The sequence below is a fragment of the Lemur catta genome, chromosome 1, assembly GCF_020740605.2.
Source record: "Lemur catta isolate mLemCat1 chromosome 1, mLemCat1.pri, whole genome shotgun sequence".
NCBI lineage: Eukaryota > Metazoa > Chordata > Mammalia > Primates > Lemuridae > Lemur > Lemur catta.
The window spans coordinates 81928811-81953101 of NC_059128.1; the positions used below are offsets into that span (position 1 = coordinate 81928811).

Below are 24291 nucleotides of genomic sequence, written 5' to 3' on the forward strand. Positions count from 1 at the left end.
AATCACCCAGAGCTTTAATGTCAGGTGAGGCACCTTAGCTGGCTTCACAGAGCCTGAAAATTCTCTTTTTTTTTTTTAGAGACAGAATCTCACTCTGTTGCCCAGGCTAGAGTGCCGTGGCGTCAGCCTAGCTCACAGCAACCTCAAACTCCTGGGCTCAAGTGATCCTCCTGCCTCAGCCTCCCGAGTAGCTGGGACTACAGGCATGTGCCACCATGCCCGGCTAACTTTATATATCTATATCTATATCCATATCTATATATATTTTAGCTGTCCATATAATTTCTTTCTATTTTCAGTAGAGACGGGGTCTTGCTCTTGCTTAGGCTGGTCTCGAACTCCTGAGCTCAAAGGATCCACCCGCCTCGGCCTCTCAGAGTGCTAGGATTACAGGCGTGAGCCAGGGCGCCCCGCCCTGAAAATCTCTTGATATCCAACTCTGCTCAAAAGGAAAAAAGGAAACTTGTGCTTATGAACTTGCTTTTAAAAGTAGTTATTAATTGTTTTGGATTTGAGACTCTAAAATGAGCCACGGCTCTTTCTCCAATAAAAGACCTCTTTGTTACAAACTTTTCTGTTCAATTTTAGAGGGTCCATCCCATCCCCCCGACCCCAAACGCCCAGAGAACATTCAGTGGACTTCTTGGGAATCACATATCTCGGGTTAAGAACCACTGCTTTAAAATAACCTCTGAAATTCTGCTTTCTCTGCTGATACCAGTGTTAACAAATCTCCTGAAATCCCAGCCAGGGACAACAGATAATACGCCTGCCTTTTGTTGCTTTTCTTCACAGAGATCTTTTCTTCCCCTACTGCTGGGACCAAGAAATTAACTGTAACCTTTTCAAGAACAAATAGTACTTTCAGTGCTTTTCTGGAGTCTCCGCCACACCCTCTGGCCTAAAGCAGTTGACTTTACAAATGCTGAGGAAAAAGAAAACAGAGTTGGGAGCAATGTCTCCGAGGGCGCCCCGCATTCTCCACAGCAGCTCGCATTCCTGCAGAACCCGTTTGGAGCCGACTGCCCCTGAGACTTTCTCCAGCTAGCAAACACTTGGCAAACGTCCTCGCTTAGAGGAGCAGAATTTTTGGAGTTTAAATGGCTAAAGATTTCCATCCTGGGAGCCTGTACTAGGAAGAAAGAGGGAGAACCACCCCAGAGCACCAACAGTGGCCACTTTGTTTATTGTTTCGCCACATGAGAGGGAAGGGGAGCAGTGGGCTGATGTAAGAGAAGGAGAATGCAGTTGAAGATTTGCTTTAAAGCATATAAAACCCTGCCTACACCATAAGGCCAAAAAAAGATATTTTGTCTGTCTTAGCAGAGCCCAAACTAATCATCCAAACAAAGCCACCTTTCTTCACCATCCCTTGGCCACTACAGTACTTAAGTTATGATTTTTCTCTCTTTAACCCTTAAACAGTTAAACTCTGGAAGCCATGTTGCCCAACACAGATGCACACACTTTTTTTTTTTTATTTTTTTAAGTTTGGAAGGCAATATCACAATTTAAGACAAAGGGAGCATTTAATAGAGGGACGGGCTGCGGGGCAGATTTTTTTGCCCAGTGAATGTCAAAATGCGGTTCTTTAGTAAATAGGAAAGGCAGCAAATGTGCAACACAAAACCAGGCAAAGGGCCCAGCTGGAAGGATGAAAGGCAGTGGTCCCCGCAATCCCCTACTTTTGCCCCCCCCAACACACAAGTCACGTGCATAGTCTCACTCACACAGTGAAGGAGTGGTTTCAGTTTTGTCCAGGCAAATAGAAAACGAGAATAAATAAAATTTTAATCACTGCAAGAGCCTTTCCAAAATAAAAGTCAAAGATAGTCAGGCAAAACCAATTTACCTGCATTTCCCAAAGAACTTTCTTTTGCCTTTCATGTGCAACATGAATCCTTAAAGGAATCAGTTAACAAAGTTGAAGGGACGAATTGTCACCTGAACGTCTCAAATTGCCTTCGTCGTATGAGTGAAGAGACTTGTGAGTGATTCAGACTCCACATGAGTGTGGTGTTATGTTATTCCGATTGTTCTAGGGAAACCAGTCCCATCGTTTTTGAAATCTTTGCCTTCAGGACATCAAGGCTCAGTGAGCTATGTGTTCAATTTTGTTCAGCTTGGTGAAATTAAAGACATCCAAGAATTTCTGAAAGCCCTCAGACAGGACACTAGAACATGAGCCTGCCTCCACGGTGATAAGCACACAACGAATGCAGTCAATGCCCATAGATCAGTTGAAAACGCAAAGCTTCAAACTCCCTTTGTGCTGTTATCAAGGGGCATCACCCATGCACTCTAGGAGGGTAGACTCAGCTCATAAAATATATCCTTTCATTTTAGAAACAGGCACCTCAAGTCCCAGGATGGACAAATAAAACGTTTTAGTACTGCCCACAACATTTACCCCTACCTTGATTTAACACACCACTCTGTTCACCTGAATTATATTTAAAATCTGATTCTACGGAACATTTGCTATCTGACCCAGCTCAGCAATCCTGAGACATGAGTTGTTCTATCTACTGTGTCCTTTGGCTCTGATGCAAATGTGAACCCATTAATTACACCGGAAGGACGCGAAAGACCATCCTGTTGCAGTATCAGGTCTCCCCTACTAGTCTTCATAGTTAATGGAAATTAAGTGCTGATTTTCTCCTGTCTCCACAATGATTTCCTATAATAGAATCACATATTTCAAAATTTGAACACGTACATCCACAAACTGATGGCTTCTAGATCTCGAAAGTGTTTAAACCTTATGAAAATGACAATAAAAAAATAGAATTGGTTTCATACAAAATACACTGGAATTCGTTAATCCAAAAGATTGCTCTCCTGTATTCTGGGATAAGCTGGGCTTCTTTAAAACAATTCTGTTTTAGACAAAATATTCAAAATATTATGAAAGTGTTTCTTTTAGATTTAAAGAGTGTACTGACTGACACACAATGCGGTCACTTTAGAGTCACTTTTTTAAATTTATTTTTTATTTGTATATATTCAGGGGGCACAAGTACAATTTTGCTACATTGATGTATTATATTGTGGTGAAGTCAGGGCCTTCAGTGCATCCTTCACTGAATCAACACACATTGTACCCACCAAGCAACCTCCCATCACTCCCTTTGGCCCCTACTCCTCTGAGTCTCCATGGTCCATCATTCCACACTCTGCTTCCATGTGTAAACATTATTTAGCTCCCACTTATAAGTGGGAACATGTGGTATTTGTTTTTCTGCGTCTGAGTCATCTCACTTAAAATAATGGCCTCCAGTTCCATCCATGTTGCAGCAAAAGACATGATTTCATTTTTTATGGATGAATAATATTCCATTGTGTATATATATGCCGCATTTTCTTTATCCAATTCTTTGCTGATGGACACTTAGGTTGATTCCATATCTTTGCTAGTGTGAATAGTTCTGCGACAAACATAAGGATGCAGGTGTCTTTCTTATATATTGGTTTCCTTTCCTTTGGGTAGACACCCAGTAATGGGATTTCTGGATCATGTGGTAGTTTAATTTTTAGTTCTTTAAGAAATCTCCATACAGTTTTCCATAGATGTTGCACTAATTTACATTCCCACCAACAATGTAGAAGAGAGTTCCCTTTTCTCTGCATCCTTGACAACATGTTATTTTTTGTCTTTTTAATAATAGCCATTCTGATTGGTGAAGACATCTCATTGCAGTTTTAATTTGCATTTTCCTGATGATGAGCGTTGTTGAACATTTTTTCACATGCGTGTTGGTCATTTGTTTGTCTTCTTTTGAAAAATGTCTATTTATATCCTTAGCCCACTTTTTAATGGGATTATTTATTTTTTGTTGTTGTTGAGTTGTTTGAGTTCCTTGTAAATTCTGAATATTAGTCCCCTGTCAGATGTATAGTTTGCAAATATTTTCTCCCATTTTGCTGGTTATCTGTTCACTCTGTTGAATGTTTCCGTTGCTGTGCAGGAGCTTTGTAGTTTATTAAGTCCCATTTGTCTACTTTTGTTTTGTTGCCTGTGCTTTTGAGGCCTTAGTCATGAATCCTTTGTCTAGACCAATGTCCAGAGAGTTTTCCCTAAGTTTTCATCTAGTATTTTTATAGTTTCAGCTCTTACATTCAAGTCTGCAATCTATCTAGAGTTGATTTTTGTATATGGTGAAAGATAAGCGTCCAGTTTCATTCTTCTGCATATGGGAATCCAATTTTCCCAGCACCATTTATTGAAAAGTGTGTCCTTTTCCCAGTATATGTTCTTTTTGACTTTGTCAAAGATTAGTTGGCTGTAAGTATGTGGTTTTATTTCTCGGTTCTTTATTTTGTTCCACTGAACTGTGTGATCTAGGTCTATTTTTATGCCAGTACCATGCTGTTTGAGTTACTATAGCCTTGTAGTATAATTTTAAGTCAGGTAGTGTGATGCCTTCAAAAGTTCATTTTTGTAAAAGAACGAAAACAGATCCAACTTAATTATCCATTTTTTCACCCCATTTTACTCTAAATGGTGTGCATCTACTTCCAAAGGCTTATCTTCAAAGATTTAGTACTTTTAAGATATTTAATATAGTTTGTCACAGAGGTGTCTATAATATTGACCAAGACAGGAATTGGTGTAACGAGTATATGACTCCCACCACTGTTGTTTTTTTCTTAAATATGTCTGGTTCTTCTAAAGCAGCGGTCCCCAGCCTTTTTGGCACCAGGGGCTGGTTTCATGGAAGACAATTTTTTCATGGGGGGACAGAGCTCTGAGGCCTGGTCCCTAACAGGACACTGACCCTATGGGGGTAGGGGAGGAATGGAGGTGGGGAGGCAGAACTCAGGTGGTAATTCGAGCAATGGGGAACAGCTGTATAGATGAAGCTTTGATTGGTTGCCTGATGCTCACCTCCTGCTGTGCAGCCCCCTGGTTCCTAAGTTTCAAGGAAAACAATTTTTCCAGGGATGGGGCTGGGGGCATGGCGGAGCTCTGTGGTCTGGTCCCTAACAGGCACGGACTGATACTAGTCTGTGACCCGGGGGTTGGGAACCACAGTTCTAAAGGCTATTTGGCAAATATGCTACAGATTTTATCTGGAATTCCATCTGTGTGTGTGTGTGTGTGTGTATGTTTGTATGTGTGTGCACCTCTAGAAGGAATGAATAACCAGCCTAGCCAGTTAAGTGCACCATGGCAAATAATGGTAGGACAACTTTGGCTTGCACACCTGCCAGTAATCCATAACCATTTAGGTAAGTGGTTATGGTTATCAAGCTTAAAGTTCTTAAGAATCAACTGGGTACTCGTTAAAAGACAGATTTCTATGGCTGCTCCTAGAGATTTTGATCCTGTACATTTGGGGTGGGGCTGGAAATATGCAGTTTAACAAACCTGCCAGGTAATTCTGAAACAGAGTTCATGGACCACACAGCTGATTAAACCTTCTATTTGGACTCACTGCACAGGATGACTGGTTCTGTGCTCTATAGCTTCCACCAGATGGTTGCGTTAGCAGATGCTAAGGAATTAGGTCACCTGTTCCTTGAGGCTATACCATCTGTACATTTGATGATATTCCATTCTGGGGAAAATTTGCTTTCAATGTAGTCACTCTATATGCTGGGATAGATATTTGGTAAAATCTTCTTCTCTCCCTTCTATCTCTATCCCCACCTCCTCATGGAGAAGGGCTTGAACCAAGGTCATCTGGAGGTTCTGGACATCTTGCTCACATCACCCCTTGCACACATCGGTGGTGAGACAGTGGCCTGAATTCTCTCTTTCATCTGGCAGCCTGGAGGCAGAGAGGCCTAGTCCATCTGCCCTTGAAAGTGCATTCACACTCTCGGCAGTGGTTCTCACCCTTGGCTGCACATTGGACAAACACTGGGAGCATTACCAAGTACTGAGGGCTGAGTCTCATCTCCAGTGATTCTGATTTAATTGGTGCAGATGGGGATTGGCGATTGGGAGTTTTAAAAGATCTCCCAACTGTTTCCAACAGAGCTAAGGTTGAGAATCGCTCTATAGCAGTAGTTGGCAAACTTTTTCTGAAAAGGGCCAGGTAGGAAAGAGTTTAGGCTTTGCAGGTCATACAGTCTATGTCACAACTACTCAATTTTGCTGTTGTAGCACAAAAAGCAGCCATAGACAGTACATAAATGCAGGGCATGGTTCTGTGCCAATAACATATATGGACACTGAAATTTGAATTCCATATAATTTTCACATGTCACAAAATGTTGTTGTTCTTTTTTTTTTCCAACCATCTAAAAAGGTCAAAACCATTCTTAGCTGGCAAGATGGCAAAACCAAAATCAGGTAGCAGGCTACATTTGGCCTATAGACCATGGTTTGCTGACCCTTGCTCTAGAGCAGGGATGGGGAAGTTTTTCATGTTGGAAGGCCACCTTAATTTAGCTGTAATCAAATAAGGCCACATTCAAGATACTTCAGTTAGATATACTTAAAAATGTACATTATTTTGTAAAACTCTAACTACTATGTACTTATTAATTTCAAAAAATGAAAACTATTTGTTAATTTTAAAGTTAACTAACCTTTTAATGACTTTGTTGTGTCTGCTTTTTGTTGGAAAGCATTTGAATATTTGGTTGCAGCATGGAGGTCCGCAGTTTCAGTTGATCCGCTAGCTGGGTATCAGTCATTTGTGACCTTAAGGGCATCTTGATTTGGGTTGGGTAGGAGAATGTGGATATGCAGCAATAAGTGGTTGAAAAACAAGAAAGCATTTTGGGGGGCATGTTACCGAAGGCATGAGTATTCTATTGTATTTTTCCATATTTCAGTTGGATCTTTCTTGGCATCAAACAATAACTTTAAAATGTCATCTACTGAGAGCTCAATCAATTCCATCTGTAGTTCTTTAGGTGCCTTGATGATATCAACTAGGTTAGGCTGAAATGCTAATTCGAGTGTGATGTCATGACTCTCAAAGTCAATGAAATTTTTCTTGTATTCTCCAAACAATATGTCTGTAACAGCTGTGTATTCTTCAAATAATTCACATATATCATCCTGCTTATCAATGACGTTTGCTAATTGGGGAAAATGTTCATCCCAAATTTCCTTTTGGAGAAGTGTTTTGAAAAAAGATAGCTTTTTTCAAAATGCTTGGATTTTTTGCCACATATCATATACAGACTTAGTTTTGCCTTGCAAAGAAATATTCAAGTCTTTTTGATTTGACATGATATCACACAGAAATGCTGCATTCTGAGAGAAATCGTTTTTCAATAATTCACATTGCTGATTCTGTTCTTCATAAAATTTAACTGTTATCACAGAGATAAAATTTTGGCTAACACTTGTCCCTGCGATAGTCAATGCACTTTAGAATGATACAGCAAATCCCACTAAATACCTCATCATTCAAATTTAGCATGTTACTGACAATGCTGTGTTGCATTTGCACCAATATAGTTAACAATACTTATAACCTGTTGCAAAGTGTCACTTAAAATAGTAGCTTTAGTGTAGAGATTTTGCTGATGTAAGATACAATGAAAAGAAATGAGGGCATCTGGATCTGTTAATACTTTTTTTATCTGTGCAATAAACCCTTCATGTATACCATCTGTACATATGCTCACTAAATTTACCAAATTCAGTCCAGCTTCATGACATTTATCTTGAAAGTTGTTGAAGATATCTATTCCCTATGTTCTGTTTACAAGAATGCCCAAAGCAAGTAACTCTTTGTAGCAAAGGAAATATTCTGTCATGACCCAAATGAAGTATAAAACCTGGCTGAGTCAGTAGTATCAGTTGATTCATTCAAAGCAATTGAATAACATATAGTTTCCTTATAAAGTAGTACATACAATTGTTCTGTTAAGTTGAAGGCTAATTCATGCTGCCAATCAGTTATGGTTCTCCTTCGAAGAGGCAATTGTTTGTACTTTGAAATGTTATCGGAGTCTAAGCATCCTACAACTTCGACAATGCATTCTTTCACAATTTCTACATCACTCAATGGCTTCCCTTTTTTCTGGAGTGTATAAGCTACTTTATAAATTGCTTCATTGGCATTATTTCCAGGTCTTATTGCTGCTTGAAAGGATCGTCTTTGCTTCTGCTTTTCATCTTTTCATTTCTGCAACACAACCTTTCATGCCTCTCCCTCTAATTTAAAATATTTGTGGTCCTTATGAGTGTTATAATGCTGATGAGCATTGAATTTCTTTAATGTTGATATTGTAGTATCACAAAGCCAGCCAATCATCTTATCTTTAGCAGAAACAAGATAATATTGCAATTCCCAATCCTCATTACAAAAATCTGTTTTCTTCCTTCTGCATTTTCTTGGTCTTTTTTGACATGATGGGCTGCTAAGCAGACATAATTAAAAAATACTGTTGAGCTGTGCAACTATTCAAAAATTCCACTTCAAACAGAAATACAGTGCTCCATAATCAAAAGCTGATAACAGACTGGCATACTCAACCCCCAGAAACTCTCCCCAACCAGCCTCAAGTGGTAGTGGCATCAGTCAGGTGGGGGAAGGAAGAACCAAATCATGAGTGTAGCAGCTGTCAATTTAGCCCTTATGGCTTACTAATGTTCTAATTGTGCCTGTGATTGACCAGAGTTGAGAGGATTATTTCATTGAAACTTACTTTATTCTTTGGTATTTTAAATACATTCATTTTAAAAATAAAATAAAAATATAAAAGATGAACAAAGATGTATGAATAAAAATAAAGGGATTTGTTCTGTAAAATTTGGAGTTGGTCAGAAGGCCACACTTAAAGACCTGGAAGGCCACATGTGGCCTTAATGCCACAGATTCCCCACCCCTGCTCTAGAGCAAACCAGGAATGTAAGAAGCTTTAGGGTCATGGACAGCTATTAGCTTGTGCATGGCAGAAAACCTATGAGAGCACAATCTTTTAATCTTTGCAGATAAAGATTATTCATACGTATCTTGTACTTGGTCTTATTTAATTTCTTGGTACAGGAAATTAGGCATTATAAGAGAGGGATCTTTTTCTATGTCAATATAAGAATTATGGAACTCCTTTTACACTGTTAATTAACATTTTTTCATTATTTTCTTTGTCTATCCTACCAGTACTCAGTGGAGAAAGAGAGAGGAAAATTTAAATTCTTTTTTTAAAAATATCAACTAGCCTTCATTAAGTACTATGTGCATGATACAGTGCAAAATTATAGTAACTGTTAAAAGAAAAGTTAAGAGCTTCAATTTATCTATAACTCCTCTTCCCCATGACAATAGAGAGTGAAGAAAAGCTGGGTAAGTAGACTCTGCAATCAGACAGCCAGAGTTCAAACTCTAGCTGTCTCTTACAATCTCTAAAACCTTAAACAAGTTTTTGAAGTTCTCTCTACATCCATTCCTTAAATATATATAGTGGGAATAATAATAATACTTTGAACAATGCCTCAGTAAATTCTAGCCATTATTATTGCTTTATCCTTAGAGTGGCTATCTGCTTCAAGAACTGGGTCTAACCTGCTTTTATAACACCTAATACCCAGAAAAGTATTCTATTGTTATAACTGGGATGCTACAGATAAAATGTTGCATAATCAGTCAAATTATGTCTGTCATTCAAATAGTAATGGATGGTACAAGTTTCTATAAAGGCAGAATGCACATTTGATTTTCTTTAGATACCCCATGTCCAAGATACCCCATGTCCAAGCAGGCTACCTTGGATATACAATGCATTCAATGTATAAATGTTTAGTCATCTCTATGTCACTGAAACAAAATATGACCCTTGTCTCCCTGTATAAACCAAATCCCCCTTCAGGACGGAGGCACTCATTCCACCAGTTGCTGGAGTGTTCACTTGTACTGGATCACAGCTGAGTTCCTTCCCTAGAAATTGTCCTCTCCTGAGGGGAGCTGGCTTGCCCATCATATGTCCCCTCCCCAGAAGCAGCAGGCATCCAATGACTGGACTGGTCCACATGGGATTCCAAATCCTGGTCCCCTTGCACCCCCTCGGGACAACTCTGAAGCTGCAGAACTGCCCGTGGGATCTGCTGAGGCCTTCGCTGTGACTCCATCACAGTTCAGCCTCTCCCTCTGCCCGGCCCTGCTTCCCTCGCTCCCTCGAGAGTTGATTTTGAGAGTGCTCCCAGTAAGCCTTTTGCCCTCAACTCTCCATCTCAGGATCTGTTTCTAGATCCAGCCTGAGACCCGCTAACAAGCTACTGGAAGAGTTATGCCACCTCATTACATTTGCATATACATTAACTAGATGGTGTCTTTCCTTTTTAAGAATCTATGTTGTCGCAGATGACAGTGAAAAAAATCATTTTCAGAGAATATCTCATAAGTGACACAGATGTTCTAGATCAAAAAGATCCACCCTCTTATTGTTCAAATATATATGAAAATACCAATTTTCTAGAATAAGTGCACCTCTCACAGGCTACAACTCAATCACATATAATTAAAGGGCCCAGAGCTGTGCACTTATTCTAGTAGCATTTCTCAGGTTTCCTAAGGAGAATACCTACAGGAAATGGAACAAATCTGCCTGGCAGGTAGAGAAATGAACCAATTGTCCTGCATTTCCTGTGGCCACAAAGCTCTCTTTTTATCAATGAAAGGATTTTTCCCAAATGAGATTAGTTTTTTTTTTTTTTTCCAAAAGGAACTGTATCATTAACTTTTTCTGGCTATTTAGGAGGTAGCAGAAATAAAACTCACTGCTCTAGCATCCAATTATCTTCCTATTTTCCCTTCTTAAAAATAAATACAAAACTATAGAAGTTTCCAGATGCTTTTTGGGATTTTTATGGGGAACCACTTGCTCAAAAATAAGGGGTTTCCAGGTGATCCTGGGTCCAACTGGAGACCTCACCCTAAAATCACTGGATAGGTTTCCTTTGCACCCGTGGGCGTCAGTGTGGTCTCTGGACCAGCACAGCATCAGCATCACCTGGGAACTTACTGGACATGCACATGCTTGAATCCAAAACTCTGGGGTGGGGTCCGACATTCTGTGTTTTTTGTTTGGTTCTTTTTTAGAAGTAGAGTCTATGTTGCCCATGCTGGAGTGCAGTGGCTATTCACAGGTGCAGTCATAGCACATTGCAGCCTCAAACTCCCAGGCTCATGCAATTGTCCCTCCTCAGCCTCCCAAGTAGCTGGGATTATAGTTGTGCACCTCTGCGCCCGGCCAACATTGTGTTTTAATAAGCCCTTGGATACTAACATTTGAGAACTACTGTTTGACATGTTTTTTCTTCTTAGTAGAAATCAGAAAAGGATGTTAAAGTGTCTTCTCCTACAGATTTATGAGTGTCTTTATGAAGCTCTTCCAGAAAGAAGTCACAAACAAGGGATCTGGGCTCTTAAAGCCAGGCCAAATTCCAACATGAGGACTAAACATTTCCGTATCCTGTCACTTCTGGATCTCAGCATTTCCTCAAGATTTTTTCCTTACAATTCTCTCACTTTGATTGACTCATAATGCACTAGACTCAGGCAGATCCAGTTTCCAGTTCCACCACTTACTGACTTGCTAGGTGAGCTTGGTAAATTCCTTCGTTTGTGTAAATCTCAGTAATCTCATGGGCAAAATAGGATTAATAGTATTATCTATTTCATAAATGTTAAACTTTGTGATGATGACAATGTTGATGATAGTAGCCACCATTAGTTAATAATAAAATGCTCTGTCACCTGCCTCCTAATAGTTGAAAACCATGTTTGATCCCTCCAACTAGAAAGAGGTTGAAGTTCAGCCAATTCCATGTGATTGAGAAATCCTTTTCTTCATCTGAATCAACTTCTTGGATCCCAAGGCTGTCTGAACCAAACAGTACCTTTAATTTTATTCCTTTCTTCAAAAATATACATGGATGATGTCCATCTGCCAAACACTCTACTGTGGAGCCAGGGATTTGACCTAGTTGTCTAAGAGCTCCTTAATTTGGCCTAGTTCAGGATGTCAGATGCTGTTTTAGATTCTCTGACCAGCAACGACGGTGGTGCCTTCAAGACCTCTAGGGTCATCTTAAACCTGTGATCTAGGCCTGAGAACCCAGGAAACCTCTCCATTATTCAATAAATATTTATCAACCCAACTATATCCCAGATATTGTGGGTTGAAACCTGCTCTGAAACCTGCTAGGCCCGTGGACTAGGCATCCAAGGAACACTTTCAAGCCCAAAGATGATGAATGGCAGATCCCTCGTGATTGCTCCATTGAAACAAGACCTTAGGGGGACCCAGTCTCACCCAGCCAGGCACACCTGGGACATACTCTGAGCTTTCTCAGGAGGCTGCCATATACCTGTAGCATTGGTGCTTCCAGGAACAATGGTTCAAAAGACCTAGTCTACTTGCATCATAAAATGATTCAGACTAGGGGCTGGTCAGTTTATCTATCAAAATCAAAATTAGAAATCCAGTCTTAAGGAAACAAAACAGAGGCCACAAAAGGGAGATACTAGAATGTATTCTCATCTGACTCTTCATGGCAAGGAAGGCCTGGGAAGAAATCGTTGGAGAAAACTCTTTTGTTAGGTAGTCAGAACTAAAAACACTGGAGTCTCTCCCACATGCATAGGCTTTAGCATTCATGTATCTTAGTGTCTGAATTAACTTGTTTCTCTTCAAATACTTGCAGCCATCCACTACCATCCATACTTAGACATGGACAGATATAAAACTATTCTCCCTTAGTTGGTGAATGTGAGTATATTGCCTGATTGAGGGTGTGTGTTTGTGTCCACACATCTGTAAGTTTCTATAGATTTATATGGATGAATTAGCAGGTCCTGCTTTTTTAGCTGCAATATATTTTTAGAAAGCACTTTATAAGGTAGATCATATTTTTCCATGGAAAAAATGCTATAATTGGGAGTTTCATTCCTGACCAAGGACTCCTCAGCAAATAAGATATAGATACTGTCAGCAGCTTATCATGGAACAAACATTATGACCATTTTATAAACCTCTATAAATATCTAAAACACTAAAACAATGCCCTAAGTCCTATAAAAGAGGTATAAACATATATACCTACACGTGGAGCCTCAAAGTTTCTAGAAATGTCCAACCACCACATAAAAATACAGCTCAATTGAACTATGGTTCTAAAATTAACACATTACTATAATAACATTAAAGATTTGATTTACAATTTTGCAAGCATTAGATTTTAGTGAAGCATTTTAGGGATAGTCCTATCTTTTTGGTTTGTTTGTTTAAAGATCCAAAGACATTGATCCAATGTCTTCTTTTCTTTTTGAGGTAGATATTTGTTTTTTACTATATCTACTACCTTCATTTTACAAGCCTCTTTTTCCCCTCTGATTTTTCCCATCTTCCCCCTCCTCCTCCTCCTCCTCTTCCTCTTCCCCTTCTTCTTACCTACTCCCCTTCCCAATACATGAGCATCGTGGAACTACTATATTGCCACAATGCAACACTGTCCTGCCCAAAGATGACTGGTCCAGGATGAGGCCCTAACCGCCATCTTTCCTGGGAATTTAATATTTGGCACTGAGAGACCCAGAGATGGCATCTCTGCACCCCTGCTGCTGAGGCCTCAGGAGCCCTGGGCCCTGTCATTTGTTGGCTTGACTGTTCACTGCTTCTCAGGTTCCATGAGCTGCTCCCATATACTTTCAGGAAATTTCCCTGTTTGCTTAAGCTAGGCAGTCATTTTCTGTTACTTAAAGCCCAGAAGGCTCTTAATGAATATACCCATGGCAAGTAGATGCACTTAAAATTATTCCTTCCACCTTAAAGCTCAGGTCAAAGCAACTGCAGCTCAGACTTAATGACCTAGAAAATGTGCACAATAATATGTTACGTATAATATAATATAAAAATAATAAATATATATTCAATATAATATACATAATAATAAATATTGTTACAAATTAATAAACACCATACAATCCCACTTTAGTTTTTAAACATATGATAAGAAAAGCCATACATCAAACTGGTACTATTGGTTATCTCTAGTGATTTGTCTGTTTTTTCTTTTATTTTATCCTACCTACCAATTTCCACAATAAGCCAGATTTACTTTTTATAATCAGAAAAAAGTGGAAAAAATTTAAGAATTAGATGTCACCCAGAAGATTGACATTAGCAATGATGATGATCATCGTGATTTTGTGATTTTTAAAGACTACTCAGGCTTCCTTTTATTCCCTTAATTGTATCCCACATTAGTCCACTCACAGCTGCAAGAACAGTTTGTTAGTTTCAAACCAAAGCAGCGTCACCAGGAAACATTAAGTGCCATAGGGAAAGGATTTGGAGTGAGAGTATCTGGGTTTGAGCACCAGCAAAATAGCTGTGTGGTCTTAGGATGGTCACTTGCCTTCTCTGAACATCAACTTTTCCTGTTTTAAAAAGGGTGGTAGGAGAACATGAATGTAAAAGCTCTATGCAGTGCTAACAAACATTAGCTGTTATTAGCTACTCTTTCCTCTTGTTCTATGGCTCTTCTAAGAAATTAAAAGAGGCCACTATGTATCCCTTACCAAATTCTCTTTGCTATAGGACCTGCTAGAAACTCAAGCTGTAAAGCCTCAATTATCCATCTCTTATTGGCTTTCCACCCTTTTTTTACAAAATAAAATTAATTTATACAATATTGAATATTCCAGTACTTCATAAATAACTTGTCTATTATGTATACTTTTTAAAAATGTAATAAATATACATAATATAAAATTTACCATTTTTAAGTATTTGATTCAGTGGCATTAAGCTAAGCACATTCACACTGTTGGGTGACCATCACCACCATCCATCTCTCGAATGTTTTTTATCTTCTCTCCAGCTGAAACTCCATAAGCATGAAACAGTAACTTCCCCATTCTGCCCTCCCCTTGTCTCCTGGCAACTATCATTCTACTTTCTGTCTCTGAATGTAACTACTGTCGGCACCCCTACAAGTAGAATCATACAGTGTGATTGTGTATCTTCTTCAGAGAAACATCTATTCAAGTCCTTTGCTCATTTTTAAAATAGGGTTCTTTGTTGTTGAGTTGTAGCAGTTCTTTATATATTCTGGATGTTAACCCCTTATCGGATACATGATTTGAAAATATTTTTTCCCATTCTGTGGGTTGCCTTAGTAGCTATACTTCTTAACCTTACACCTGTTTATTCAAACAAATAGCAACCGTGCGTCTGCCATGTGAAAGACATCATGCTATTGACTGAGCAGAGAAAGGTGCAGTCGACTTTCATGTCTTCCCTCTCTGCGTGTGACTCTGTCATACATCAGAACCCTTCCCAACTGATTGTAAACAATTGGTTTTTTTTTTAATTACTAGATCTTTGAAGACTTCCAAAAGGAATTTAATTGGCTATTTTACTTACCTCAGATATCTGAGGAGTGAGATCTTAGTCTTAACTAGCTTGTGAAGAACTGGAGAGTAGCAAGACTTGAGCCCAGAAGACGTGGCCACTGTCCACACGCTCACACACACACAAAGCACCAAACGTCCAGCAGGGGACTCTGGACATCTGCACACGTGTGAAAGGAAGTATTTCCACTTACACCAGGGCTTGCCTAAGAGAGATCAACTTTGAATGTGATGTCTTATTGTACCAGCTGATAAATGTCATGAACCTTGACCCTGGGACGCCAGACCCTTACTGGGGTTTTAACACCCTTTCCCGACCAATGAACAGTAAAACCTGTTTTAACCAACCGTGTACATCCCGTCTTAGCTACAATTGCTTGTTTTCAATGCTTAACACAATCACCATGAACTAGAACTTAAAAGCCCCTAATCTTTTTTTTCTCCTTAGCATTCCTCTCAATCAACTTCTTCACTAAGGAGTGTTCCCCTGCCTGGTAAGATAATAGACTTGACCTTTTATTTCCCTCTCTGGAGGTCTTTATTTTACATGCATTTCTCCTCCTAATTCCATAGTTTCATTCCTGAGTCAACACAGAATCCACATACCAGATGCTGTTCAATGACTTCAAGTTTTAGCAGAAATACACACATTTACCCATGTGTAGCTGTAACGAGCCTGTTCCTACAATCCTCAGGAAATTTAGATAAATGCCAGCCTGTTTTCAAACAAACAGATATGTTAATTTAACTACCTAATATACAGATATTTGACCTCTACAGAATATTTTTTCTCCTAATAGTCACATTTCTTCAAAATCACACACATAGGCCTTTATGTAAATGTTCAGCTGCATTTTGGATCTGCTTTGCACCTGATGGTTGCACACACACACACACACACACACACACACACACACAGGCATACACACTCAGAAGAAATATGCATTTGTTGCTAAAGAACTGCCTTTAATGTCCTGTTGAAGGCAAAGAATCAAAATTTTCAAGACAGTGAATTAAATTTGCAGAATCACTGCTCAGGAGCAATAACATTACAAACAGGAAATTAGTCCAATTACAATATCCTCTAAATTATGATCTCTGCTTCCTTGTTGCTTTACTTCGTACCAAATCACCCAACACCCTGCGTACTGGCAATAGCAGCAGCTCATAAAATAGCAACGCTACTCAGGGGTTTCCCCTCCCTAAAATGGGATGGGGCAGGTAAACCACCATGTGCAGCTAGAAATCAGCTAGAGAAAATGAATGGTGAGCCAGGACCCCAAAACAGAGCACTTGCCCCCCATTATCTCATAGCTCCCCATTTTCCTTCATAGACCCCCAGAAACAGAAATGGCACCAAGGAGCCAAACTCACGCCAAGCTGCTGCTTCCCAGCAGCCCCCCGAGTCTGGCGTGGGCAGCTCCTGTGCCGGGTGCCTCGCTGTTAGCCTGGCTGATTTTATTACCGAGTATGAGTTACAAATGTAAGGCACCAAATACCGAAAGAGTGTCCTCATAAGACAATGATCTGGCGGTCCCTCCTGCTGACAGTGTGCCCTGCCCTTCAGGGTAAATGATGTACTGTGGTGATGAACTAAATGTCCCCTCTACAATTTCCTTGGGGCTCAAAATGTAAAGTTCTGTTCTTCAGGGTTGAATGCCAAGCTCTGCACCACCAGCCCCACTTGCGGGGTTCACCCTGATGTGCCTGTTACTCCTTCAGTATCAGAGGCAAGTTCCCCCCTAGACACAGAGAAGGACGCATCCTTAGGGGTGGAGGGAAGATGTTTTTCCTCTTCAAATGATGTGGATGCTTACTCACGGGAGGGAAGCTGGGCTTTGGTTTTAGTGACCAGATGTGTGTGTGTGTGTGTGTGTGTGTGTGTGTGTGTGTGTGTCCTGATTTAGATCAAGGTTTTTTATTTTGTTTTCTTTAACTTTGTTTTTAATATCATGAGGAGAACATTTGTAGAGGAGAGAGCGAATGGCTATTTCGTTCTTAGTGTGAGTTGCTCTTTTCCCCGTTGTCTTATGTCCTTTTGATATTGTTCCAGAGATTTGGAAGACAACTGTAGCTGTGAGCCTTTGTTTTCCTAATGATCCTGTTTCTCTTTCCTATCGGGCAAGACCTCCTCCTTTGCCCTTTTGCATGAATACTCTATTACTAAAAATTGAGATCTGGTCCAGAATCAGCCAAGGGGATGAATGCCTGAGTGAGAATTAGTGGGGAAACAACAGTAAAAGCCACTCAAGAGGCTCCCCCAGGGACTAAGTCAAGGTAGAGAAGTGAGATGAGAGCTTTGAGAGGGATGAAATCCAAGCAATTGCTGAGAAAATAAATGGCCTCTTGTCCTTTTCTTTTTTTCTGCTCTTAATTGAGTACTTTCTGTGTTCTAGTTCTATGAATTCAGTCCCCAAACAGTTGGCAGAAAGGTCTCTCCTAAAGACAAGAATTCTATTAATACTTTATCTTTCTCCTGTTTCAAAATGCTGACCCTAGTGGTGCATGTCAACCATGATACCTCCTCTATTATCAGGAATTTCATGTTGTTGTCTCCCTATTATTTGAAATATAGAAATGGTGAGATGTTTACCATGGGTAGGACATCAGCCTCCAATTGTTTGGAATGGCAATTAGTGACACTAATTTATCAGCACTCACCTGAATTATCTTATGTTTGATGGCAAATGTCTAGAGATAGCTGTGATCTCACAAAGTACAGTTCTTTCTTTTGGAATCCTAACTGGCCCATTGAAAATTTTTTTTCTTGAACTAAAAAGGACTATGAGCTAAATGAAGAAACTTTATGAATATTTGAAATTTTAAAATAAAAAAAATCGAAACCTCTTTCAACTATAATGTTTTCATGATAACATCCAGGACAATTGTTCATAAAACAATTTGAATAGCGGCTGAACGTCAAAAATACATAGAAGCTGAAAGAAGAAAGGAGAGTGAGAAAAAGAAAAAACTGAAAGGGAAGAAGAGTAAGTATTTGGGAAGTAGGGTGGGAAATAGAGAGGCTCTAGGGAAAGGGAACCACTTTCATATCCTGGTCATGTAACAACAGGGGCAGTAACACTCCCATGGCTTTGACATACACACTTTATTGAAAAGTGCCAGTCCAATGTCAAGGTGAGAGGAGGGCCTAAAGATCCTGCACTCAAATATAGTAGCCCATGCAGTTAACATATGCAGAGAAGAGATCTATTGTGTTTTAACACCCAAATGTATACATATCCACTTGTAGACTATTCCACATGACCTAAAGTTTCCAAGAAGAATTTCAAAGATCATCCTCTCTTTCAGAAATATGTGTGCTCCCAGGGAAAAAAAAATGTAAAATAATTTTTTTGCACACCAAATTTTATTTAAAATGCCAGCAAGGAATTCACTACTTAAAGGAACCCAGAGGCAAATCCTGCAATGATGATTTTTCTATTCAGTAAATTAATATTTTCACTAATTCCTTAAGGTAAGATAATCTATTTTATATCTTCTCTCTTTTCTTTTATCGAACTTTCTTTGGTAGGTTTTCTCCTACTCTCCTCAGGGTCAGGGGGTCCCAGGTCTTCTGCCACACCCAAGAAGCTACAAGACACAGCATTTCAAACTCTGCAAGCCCCAGGGAGGCTCAGGAAGCTGGAAAGGGGCAACCTAGAACATACAATTCTGAAGCAAAGGGGCTGATACTTGTCCCTGCCGCATAGAAATCAGCCCCACTGTTTTCAAGCCCTGCTATGGATAAGGTCCTCAGACTACTGGTTGCTAGAATCTCCTGAGTTCAAGTCGGACCACTTGGCAATGCAGGGCCTTTTAAACATTTGATCTTCCCCCAGTCAGCTTCTCCCTTTTCTGAGCTGATGCTCATTGAATGTCTTTTGCATTCACTCTGGGGAGAAGAAGCACCTTCTTTCACACTCTTACCAAACTACCTGCCCGAATGTTGATGCCATGGACCAAGGATGCCCACAGCCATCTTCCTTCTGCCTTGAGCGCTTTCTTCTCCCAGATACTCCCATGGCTGGGTCCCTCACTTTATTCAGGTCTTAGCTTAAATGTCCCTCCTCAGAGAGGTCTTCCTGACCACCAAATCTAAAAGAAAGACCACCACCATTGGGTTTCTGTAAATCTGCTGCGAACACAATCTGCCACGCCTGAATCACATGCAGGCACATCTATAAAGAACAATATCCAGACAGCACCTCAGACGTCATCGCTCGGGTGTGTACATTAGTCATAAACTAATCCTTCATGACAGAGAGAAAAAACTTATCCTTTTACTAATTACAAAAGAATAGGGAAATAAACATAGACTTACACATTTACAAAGTTTTTTTTAAAAAGTAAATACAAAAAATAGATAGATGGCTGGAAAAAAGGGGTACGTATGAGTACAGTTATTCTGTAGAGCAACCAGCAATGCACATCAAAAGCCTTTAAAAATATATATGTTGTTTGACCTAGGGATTCTAATTCTAGAATTAGTCCTGTGGAAATAATCAAGAGACATAGATAAGATGTTCATCACAGCATTAATTATGATGATGAAAAGTAAGAGACTGTCATGCAGCCATCACAAATTCTTTAGAGAACTCAAATGTTTATTGACTGATGAATGAACAAAATATAGGATATACATGCAATAGAATAGTATCAAGCCTTAAAAATGAATGATGTTCTGACACATCATGAATCAATAACATGAATCAACCTTGACGACATTGTGCTAAGTAAAATAAGCCAGACATAAAAGGACCAATATTGTACGATTCCACTTACGTGAGGCACCTAAACTAGTCAAATTCATAGAGACAGAAAGTAGAATGGGGTTGCCAGGGGCTGAGGAGTAAATAGGGAGTTACTGCTTTAATGGGTACAAAGTTCCAGTTCAGGAAGATGAAAAAGTTCTGCAGTTTGGATGGTGGTGATGGTCTCACAACAATGTGAATGTACTTAATGCCACTGAATTGTATGCTTAAAAATTGTTAAAATGGTAAATTTTGTTATATATATTTTACCACAATAAAAACGCTTTGGAATATTTAGCAACATGGAAATGTTCAATAGGGAAGAAATAGTATATAATATTGTTCAGATTTTCTGTAAAATTCATTGTAAGCTCAGGTATAGAAAAAAATCAGAAAGGTATTTCAATACACAAAATGTTAATACACATTATCTTGAGGATAATGAGTAATTTTCTCTTTCATACTTTTCTGTATATTCCAAATATTCTAAGTAAACATGCAATATTTTATGACTAGAAAATAAAATAAGATTTAAAAGCACTCTCATCTCTATCCTCTTCCCCTGCTTTATTGTTGTAATAAATAGCACACATGACTACCTGAAAGTATACTGCATATTTATTGATATCCTCACCATAGTCTATTTCTTCAGCTAGAATGCAAGTTCCATGAGGGCAGAGACTTTGTCTCATTCACTGCTGCATTGTTAATTCTCGAACAGTTTGAGTCACTTAATGGGAACTCCATAAATATTTGGGTGAAAGAGAATGAGTCAATGAATGAATGCATGAATGGACAGAAAACTCATCATCCTCAGTGTTTTACTCCATTCCTGCTGCTATAACAAAATACCTTAGACTGGATAATTTATAAATAATATAAATTAATATAAATTTATTTCTTACAGTTCTGGAGGCTGTGAAGTCCACGATCAAGGCACCAGCATATTTGGTGTCTGATGAAGGCTCACTCTGCTTCTTAGATGAGTGCTTCTTGCTGCATCCTCGCATGATGGAACAGGCAAACAGCTGCCTTGCACCTCTTTTATAAGGTCACTAATACCATTCATGAGGGCTCTGCCCTCATGAGTTAATCATCTCCTAAAGGCCCCACCTCTTAATACTATCACATTGGCAATTAAGTTTCAACATATGAATTCTAAGGGGACACATTCAGACCACAGCACTCAGGTTAGGACAGTGGGCATTCCTGTGTCCTGTGCTCCCCATTCCAAGCACCTGGGGTATCAGCCCTCTTATCTCATCTGTAGATTTCTCAGGATTGGAGGAAGGGTTTTCTCCAGGTTAAGGATCATCAGAATGAAATAAAGTCTGTAGTATGTCCAAAGTAGGGCTCACAGGGTGGGAAGTAGTCTAGAAACCATGTCTCTTGAAGGATAATTGAAGGGGCTGATTATGTAAAAGAGAAGATTTAAGGGGAAGAAGAAATGTCACAGCTGTCTCCAAATATTAGAAGTGTAGTCAGGTGGAACCATGCATTTATTCAATAAATACCCACTGAGCCTCTGCTGGCAACTGAGGTAGATATCAAGAGTACAAAAAAACAAGAATATATTTCATTTGTGTGACTCCAGAGGGAACACCAAGGATTGGCAAAGAGAAGTTTGGAAAGACAGATTTGAATGCATCATAAGGCAGAGAGACGAAATCAGCATTTCCTAAAGTGCATTTCATGGAACCCTAGGAATACATGGGCTATTCATTTACATTACATGAAGAAAGGATGCTGGGGCCAAATACGTTTAGCAAATTTTGAGATAATGTTAGAGTTTTTTAACTATAGCATAGGACTTCCGAGTCTTTAACATACTATTATATACTGTGATTCTCCTAAAGAGCGATGTGGTTCCTTTCCCTAAATTTCTTGGACCACAGGACACTTTTGCTAGGCCTAGAATTCCATGGGATAAGCATTAGGAAAAGTTGTTTGCTCTTCACAACGAGAACATTCAACTTCAGAACAGGTGGTCTGCAAGCACGGGTCCAAATGGGCACTGTGGCTTGCACCTGAGACACACCTTGGAGCCGCGTACAACAGAGGCCCAAGTCTTCATTCTAAATCACTTATATCAATCCAGTCCTCCCACCTCATCCCCCTCCCCTCACAATTTCCCCAGTTACCAGTGTCAGCACTCACTCAATCTTCTTTCTATCCTTGCTTTGAATGTGACTTTAATGAACTGTGCCTTGTGTTTCTGCTTCTGACTTGAGCTCTGCGTTACAAGGATTCTGATTTCTTACCCTAAGCTGTCTGGAGCCACCCTGGGTAAGGCTCCTCTGGTTCAATTCCTTCATCCAACTCACTGTGCGTAGAGGAGAGAGACCCAGACAAGGAGTAAGTAGGTTCTCATGTCGAGGATGCTACGAATGCGGAGACCTTGGGCTTTCTGATGTTAAGAGTTCTTGCCTGGTCTTATTTTCAACTATCTCTTGACAGGTATGAGATTTTGCCATGTCCTATTTCCAGGCATAATTTTAAGTACTTTTGGTACCTGGGAAGCCAGCTATTTCTGTAGACTGTATCATCTTACTAGTTTTCATATGAAACACAGATGCTGTGCCACATAGTTGGGAAATCTTTCACATGAGGAGATAAAGCTACTCATGCAAGGTCAATGGGCTATGTTCTACCTCCCAGCCACATGAATAAAAACTCATAATGACTTTGAAGACTTGCATGAAATTCCTGCAAGAGAAACTACAGAGTGTCCCCAAAGTCACCATACAACCATACACAGAGAAAATGGGAAATTGTAGCTAAATGTAACTTTATTTACAAAATATTCACTACAAAATTTTTCAAAATCGTTCCTCAAGGAAATTTTGTAATGAATATTTTGTAAATAAATGTATATTTAGCTAGAATTCCCCATTTTCCCTATGTATGTCGACTTTTGGGACACCTTGTATTGTGACTTTAAACTATAGTGCCTAAAGCTCCTTCCATTTTTGGTCTCTTACCTTGTAACTTGGGTTCTCATTCCAAAATCCAGTGACCTCATTGATTGCAGCACTTCAATACAGCCCATGTACTAGAATAAGAAAAGAAAAAGAACAAGTAGGACAAACATACCACAAATCCATCTCTTAGTTTCATAGTGACTTCCTGGGAAGAACCTTAAATCAGCTCCTGATATCAAGTTACATTTGCACACGCTGCCTACCACTGACACTTCTGACCATTAATGGACACACGCCTTAATCTTTGATTCAGTTATAAAACATCACCTAAATCTAAACTGTAATATCAAGAATGCAGGTAACAAAGATGAATGTGGGTTCAGTGGTTAAGAGCATGGGCTCTGGGGCCAGACCATGGGAATTTGCATCTTGGCTCTGCCATTTCTAAGTTATGAAACCTCAGCAAGTTATTCAACTTCTCTGCATCACAGTTTTGTCATTGGTAAAATGGGATACAATTAGAATCATTATGAAAGTTAAATTATTTCACACATGTAAAGCTTTTAGAACAATGCCTGGTAGATACAAATTGCCCAAATAGTAGAAGAAGCAAAAATAAATATGAGATAAATAATATAGGAATGTCAGATCTTTTAAGCAGATACAGCAAGCATATAAATGCATATAACACAGAACTTGGTAATAGAAGAAGATCTCAGTATCTTTTGCAAGATCATTTAAATATTAAGGGGATTCAAGAAAAGAAAAAAGTCATGTGCCACACCAGTGATCAGTAAAGTTAGCTTGACCATGGAATATGGGGAAAGGAGTTGTGGTTTATAAAGCTAAAAGACAGTTTATGTTTCATGTGGCAGCATGAGGAGCCGTGTCACACTGCTGGCAAGAGCGCCGTGCGATCAGATCTGTGCTCGAGGAGGCTTAAGTCAGAGGCGGTATGAAGGTGGGTTTGTAGTGAGGAATGAGTTGGGATGATCCCGTCGAGAGGGAAGTAATGACAGCCCACACTGAGGAGGCATGATGGCAATAAGAATGAGGGGACAGATTGAAGTGACATCACGGAAATAGATACTACAGGATTCGGCAGTTGATTCGATATAGAGAATAAGAGAGAAGGATGAGTCAGGGATGACTCACTCAGACATTTCCAGCCAGGGTAGCAGAGGGAACAGTGATGCCAGAAACAGCAACAGGAAAGCCAGAAGAGGGAAGATGATGCATTGGTTTGGGACCCATTGACTGCAAGACACTGGTGGGGTATGCAGGAAATAAGCT

At 39.6% G+C, this 24291-nt stretch overlaps 1 protein-coding gene across 1 annotated transcript in view; it reads right to left on the bottom strand.

Moving 5' to 3' along the window:
• SHC4 (SHC adaptor protein 4) overlaps nucleotides 1–24291 on the bottom strand; it is a 114758-nt gene that overhangs the window by 55847 nt on the left and 34620 nt on the right. The window contains exon 2 of the mRNA XM_045528692.1: nucleotides 23059–23129. Coding sequence (XP_045384648.1) covers nucleotides 23059–23129 — 71 coding nt within the window. The remainder of the gene's footprint in view (nucleotides 1–23058; nucleotides 23130–24291) is intronic.